We start from the raw sequence: 6,604 nt of genomic DNA, 5'->3' as shown, positions 1-6,604 counted from the left end.
CCTGATACTTACCTATTTATTTTTGCATCAGTGCCTCACCTAGCCCAAGCTGGTATTAAACACCCTATATAGCTGAAGCTGGTCTTGAACTCTTGATCCTCCTGCTTCCACCTCCCAAGAGTTGGGATTACAGCTTTCTGTTTCTGATATTTTAGTGCATAGTAATAGTGACACAATAAAAAAGAACCAATATTTGTGGAATGAGTTTGGGAGTATTAGTAAATTTCAAATGTAAGTATTAATCATGGTGGAAGTGTACAGCTTTCTGTATTTACAAAATGCATATTGGCAGAATCCTTTGTTTCTTTATAGTAATGGGTTGTCTGTCTCCCTGCATATTTCCACTTACTACAATTCCAAAGAAAATCACCAGAACATCTATTATCATATCGGGGAGAAGAACTTGACTTTGAAGGTCCTGCTTGGAATGGAATAGAAAGAGCAAAGCTCATATTGTCTTCCCCAATTGAATCATGTAGAAGTAAGAAAAATAGGCATGCCAGAAACTTACCTCTTTAGGCCACAGTCTGAAGGAGGAGGCATGTTCAATAGTGGGCAGTGGAAGAATAAGTCATACCAAAGCTTTCATTCCACTTGAATTATAATTCAGTGAAATCACAAAACATTTGGGATGGAACTGTGGGTAGGCAGCAATACTAAAACCGAGTTAGCATTTCCTCACCACTTCTATGTGACATAAAAGTGACCAAGAAGATCCCTTATCATACCTATGGGGATAGATATCATTCTTCATAGAGTTTATCAAAGGGAGAAGTCAAACATCTGGGTTGTCCCAAGGGACAAAGGCAAATTCAGCTCTGGACAATCTGACTAGCTGTATCCCAGTCAGTGCTTCCTTCCAGTGCCACAAGGCAATATACACTGTAGAAGGATAGGTAAGAAATTTAAAATGTAGACTAGCACTTAAGTACCTGTTATTTATAAAGAGCACTTATATTATTAAAGCAATGAATTTACTGAACTGATTAAAATTAAGGTTTTTGTTTTCCTGAAACATAATCTGGAGATTAAAATTAGATGGGTTATAAATAATTTTAGAATATTCATGTTAGATTGTCTTGGTAAATTTGCATGCATATATAAACAAAAATAACTGTAAAAAAATAAATGAAACATTAACAGTGTATCTTTGATGAAGTAAGGATATGGCTTTTGATTTTAATTAATATATACTTCCAGTATTTTGTATGTGTCCTCCAGTGAACATACTGCCTTTATAACTAAAATGTTAAATTTTTAAATCAGGAAACACCATGACATTTTTATTCACTTTATTTGTCAGTGAAGGAACAGAATATGAAATATATTTTCAGAAATGATGAAGTGTCCACTTCAATGAATGATTCAGTATACTATAAAACAAAACTACACATTGTAGTCACAGTTTGCACAATTACACAGAACAATATTTGCAACTTTTGAAAATACTGTAACTCACACTTCAATGGTAAACAGTAATTTCAATACAATTGAGTTTTAATATTTATCACAGTCATATACAATACAGGAGCCTTGCACAAGCTATTATTAATAATATATGTGTTTTGGCCTGAAATTCTCAACCATATGCAGGCCTCTTAGGCATTCAAGCTTTAAATTCTACTGTATATTTACTGCAAAAATAAGCAGGCACAATACAATTAAGCCCATTGGTTAAAGCACTAAGAATATAAGGGACAAAATTGCAAAACACTCTTAAGTGGGTTACCAATATTTTCTTTGTAAACAAATAGCCTCAGTTAGCACTTATAATAATATTCACAGCCACAGATTAATAGCTACATGGCACAAGGACTTCAGGAGTATTATACTACATACTATATTAATGTCTTTAATCATTTACCACAGTCTACATAATTTGAAAGCATCATACCACTACAGTGCAAGGTCAGATTAATTAGTATTTGAATTTTTAAACTGGCATGACAGGAAAAATACAGAACACAAGACTATAATTAACTGCTGATGTCTTCAGTAACTACATGTTGGGCAGTTAATTTCAAAAGCATCTACTCTGCTTTAACGATCAATATCTTCTACTAATGCCTCAAGATTTTTGCAACAGGCTTTCACCTCCTCAATTGCAGCCATCCAATCATCATAAATAATTTTGTCATAAATTTCATCATTAACTTCCCTAACTACACCCTCCTGCTGAGATTCAAGTGCATCACCTGAGAAAAATAACACTGATCTTGGAATTATGTAAGTACGTAAATTATGACCAAGTAAAAAATCATCATTTTCATCCCCTCCATTCAAGCTGATCCCATGAGGAGAGAAGAAATTGAAGAAAGAGTCCTTGGGAAAATCTTCAGTCACGGTTCGGACTGTTCCCCAGATGCGATGTCTCTGCTTCTTCTTGATGGTCCTCAAAGTGACATTCTTTCCTTCATTCCAATCTATGTCGCAGCCTGTCGCATACTCAATGGCAGTTCCCCTATAGGGGTGGGGATCGTAGCATGCAAGCTTTGATTTCAGCACATAAGTCTTTGTCAACAGCTCGTTTTTGAAATATTCATTGGGTTTGAAGTGGAATTCGAGTGTGAAGCTGAGAGGCTCACCGGGATCCGAAAGCTTCACTTTAATATCTGTCAGCAGCTTCAGAATAGGCTCGTCATACTTCTTAATCAAAGGAGTGAGTGCTTCAACGTTTTTTAAAACAGTCAGCCAAAAATCCGGAATTCCCTTAGGATCCTCTTCGTTATTCTCTTCTCCTCCGGTGGCCCCGGTGGTGCTGTCATCTTCCTCTTCCTCCTCCTCGTCGTCGTCATCATAATCATAATAACAGTCCTCATAGCCATCATCTTCATCCACATATTCATGCACCATGCCCTCTTCATTGCCGTTAGTCTCTTCCTCCTCATCCATCTCCTCCTCAAAATAGTCCTCACAGTCTGATTTATATTCACATTCCTCCTCTGTGGGTTCATAGACTGCATTGATGATCTGACGTCTTTTTTCCAGTAAGGGTTGATACATTTCAGCAAACTTCCTTTCAATGTCATGAAATTCCCTCAGGAATTTGGATTCCAAATGGGCAGCTCTTGTTTGAAGCTTTTTAAGAGCTAACACTCGGTACTTAACTTTCACGGGGAGACTTTCAACAAAATCGGTATCTAAAAGATAACCGATAAGTCCTTTTGGACGATCTGAGTCTGAGTCCTCATTAGCATCCCCGCTTTTCCCTGCATCTTCCCCGGACCCTGCAGCAGCTTCTTCACCTTTTCCCTCTTCCCCGATTCCAGCAGCCGCTGCGGATTCTTCACCGCGTTCGCCGCTATCTACAGGCTCAGCAGAGGCACCTTCACTGCGGTCCTGACATTCCCCGGGCCCCTCCGCCATTACCTGGCTACCAAGCTCTTCTAGGTTGGATTCAGGCAGTTCCTTATGATCGGCTGACTCGGCCATTGTTCTCGCCCAAAGATCGCCTGCACTTAAGGTGGCTAAGCCCGCAGATCAGGAGACCTGACCTCTGCAGGAAGACTCACCAATATAGCAGATGCGGTGGTCGGGCAGAGATGGACCAAGCGGCGCCGGCCGGACTGCTGGAGTGATAACAAGCAGGGAGCAGCGGGGATAAAAGGCGGTGCTGAAGCTGGGATAACAGGATTGAAGACGGGCGGGCGGTCTGGGTGTAGACGCAGGGCCGCTTATGGCTGCTGCAATGGGTCCTGAAGAAGCAGAGGGGAGACTGCAGAGAGCCGCAGTGGGCAGACCTCCGCAATCTGTCTCTCCAGCCACGCAGGGGCGGAGGGGATGGGGCGGGACCTGGTGCCGCAGTGTGATTACGCAGTTGTCTAGGCTTTTTTTTTTTTTCAAGTGTATGCAGTTTGCTGCGTCACCCCTTCCCTCCCACGATTCTTCTCTAATCTCATTTGCCAGGCTGTAGTGATTGACAAATCCTGAGCCAGTAAATTAGTAGATGAATCAAGTTTTCATCTCCACTTGCCTTCCCAGGTTCTCTAATATGGCTGATTCGTCCACCTATGGTTCATCTTCCATCCTATACCCTGTGGAATTTTGTAGAAATGCAGTTATCATTCATTCAGTTTTCAACTGATATTATATTTTCATAATTTAAAAAAACAAGGAAATATTGACTGCAGCATCAGGGAAAGAAAAAATGGGAAAGGCATCTATTCATCTTTAGTCTGTTCCTTTGGTTATAGCCTGAGGCTCTGGGGAAGAGAGGAGGGTATTGGAGAACCTTTCAGTTTTAAAAATACCAAAAATGAGCATAGGTAGCCTTTAGGTGATGTAACTGACAGTGTGTTAAATATTCTGTATCCTGGTTTTCTGTATTTTTCACAGCCTGTATGATTTTAAATTGGAAAAATTTCATAACATTTCCTAATGAGGAAGAAATGAGGAATCTGTAAAGGTAAAATGCGCTCTCTCTCTCTCTCTCTCTCTCTCTCTCTCTCTCTCTCTCTCTCTCTCTCTCGTGTGTGTGTGTGTGTGTGTGTGTGTGTGTGTGTGTGTGTGTGTGTGTTAAAACTTGTATAGAATAGCCAGCTATTTGACTAGAGAGTATAGCAGATAAATAGCACCTGTCAGTCCTAAACTGACATTTCACTTTCCTTTTTGTGATGTTGCCTTAGCCTGTAATGACAGCACTGGGAAGGAAAATAACAAGTTAAGGGTCAGTCTCCACAGATAGCTACATGAGACTCTGTCATACAACCCCCCACGCCCCCCCCCCACACACACACACAAAGCCAAAATCAAAAGTCATTAGGAATTTTATGAAGAAAAACCAAATGTAAATTACTGTTTTGTTTTTAAAACCACAGAATTTGCTTTACATTTTGAAGTTTATTGGGAATAATACAAATCTCAGCACTAAAGAGATGGTTAAATATATAATATCATATTCATACAATAGAATATATGCAGTGAATTCAAATTTCCTCTAGGTAGGGACCAGGATGATGGCTCAGTGAGTGAAGGTGCTTGGTGCACAAGCCCTGCAAACTGAGTTTGATTCCTGAACGCATGCAAATGTTAAAGGAGAGAACTGGTTCCATACAGTTTCTACTGGCCTCCATACATGTTCCTTGGAACTCATCCTGATGACACCAACTCAATAATAAGTACAATTTTCAAAAAAAAAAATTTTTGGTTTTTCGAGACAGGGTTTCTCTGTGGCTTTGGAGGCTGTCCTGGAACTAGCTCTTGTAGACCAGGCTAGTTTCAAACTCACAGATATCTGCCTGCCTCTGACTCCTGAGTGCTGGGATTAATGGTGTGTGCCACCACCACCCAGGGCATCAAAAATTGTTTTAAAAGATGATTGGCATCATTAATTATGGAAGCACAAGTCAAAACCATAACAAGATACCATTGCATACCCATTAGGATAACTTAAAATACAGAAAATAGCAAGCAGCAGTGAGAGGAAGGACAGTGGAAATCAGTATGACAATACCTCAAAACATTAAATATAATTATCATATGATCCAGCAATTCCACTTCTGGATACCTATTGGAAAAACTGAAAGCAGTCTCAGATGTTTGCACATGCATGTCCACAGCAGCAAAAAGTTAGAAACAGAACTGGAGAGATGACTTTGCAGTTAAAAGCACTGGCTGTTCTTCCAAAAGAACCAGTTTTGGCTCCCAACATTCACATGGAGGATCACAACTGCCTGTAACTACAGTCCCGGGTGATCTGACTTTCTCTTCTGACCTCTGCATGCACCAGACATACAAGTGTTACATATATACAAGCAAAAAAAAAAACTTTAAAAGCTAGAAATAGCCCAAATGTCCACTGACAGATCAATGGAGAAAAATGGTTGCTGGTAATTTCCATCAGTGTTTTGCACATCTTTTGACACCTGATAGAATGGTGTTTTTGAAAGACTTTAATTTTGATGACTCAACTTATCATTTTGTATATATATGTACATGTATGTGGTGCATATGTATGTGGATACCAGAGATAGACATCAGATGCCTTCCTCAATTAATTGCCACTTAGTTTTGAGGCAGGGTTTCTCACTGAACCTAGAGCTCACTAATTCAGCTAGATTGGTTGACCAGCAAGCTCCAGGGATCATTTTTTCCTCTGGCCTCCCAGCATTGGGATTAGAGGTGCACTGTAGCAGCTGACTTTCATGTGGATGACTAGGGATCTGAAGTTAGGTCCTCTTGTTTGAGCAACAAGCACTTTACTGACTGCACCATCTCCCCAGCCCAATTTTATTATTTTAGTGGACCATGTTTGATGTCACAAGTAAAAATGTCCATGTAATCTAAGGTAGCAGAGACTTTCTCCTCTGCTGTTCTTAAATATTTTATACTTTTAGCTCTTCAGTGTAGGTCTATAGATCTCTCTTTGGGTTAATTCGTGTGTTGTGTTACTAGCCCTGGCTTAATTTCCTGCAGATGGACATTCATTTGTCCCAGACAGTTAGTCTAAAAAGTTTTCTTCATTCCTTAGTGACTTATCTTGATACCTTTATCATAAAATTAGTTGATTGTTGTTGTGTGAATGTGTCAAACATGGCCCCTGTAGTGTATCAGCCCCTTTGTTGTTTACTTCTTCAAAGCAAGCTCCGACTGTTAGCTCAAACAT

General features: G+C 39.9%; 1 protein-coding gene across 1 annotated transcript; it reads right to left on the bottom strand.

The window, feature by feature from the left end:
- Positions 1-1,021: 1,021 nt before the first annotated feature.
- Positions 1,022-3,800, bottom strand: Nap1l2 (nucleosome assembly protein 1 like 2). Its single transcript, XM_027433032.2, has one exon. The coding sequence runs from the start codon at positions 3,430-3,432 to the stop codon at positions 2,041-2,043; it is 1,392 nt and encodes a 463-aa protein (XP_027288833.1). The 5' UTR covers positions 3,433-3,800; the 3' UTR covers positions 1,022-2,040.
- Positions 3,801-6,604: the final 2,804 nt, after the last annotated feature.

Source organism: Cricetulus griseus, chromosome X, assembly GCF_003668045.3.
Source record: "Cricetulus griseus strain 17A/GY chromosome X, alternate assembly CriGri-PICRH-1.0, whole genome shotgun sequence".
Taxonomy (NCBI): domain Eukaryota; kingdom Metazoa; phylum Chordata; class Mammalia; order Rodentia; family Cricetidae; genus Cricetulus; species Cricetulus griseus.
This window is presented reverse-complemented; position numbering and strand designations above follow the sequence as displayed.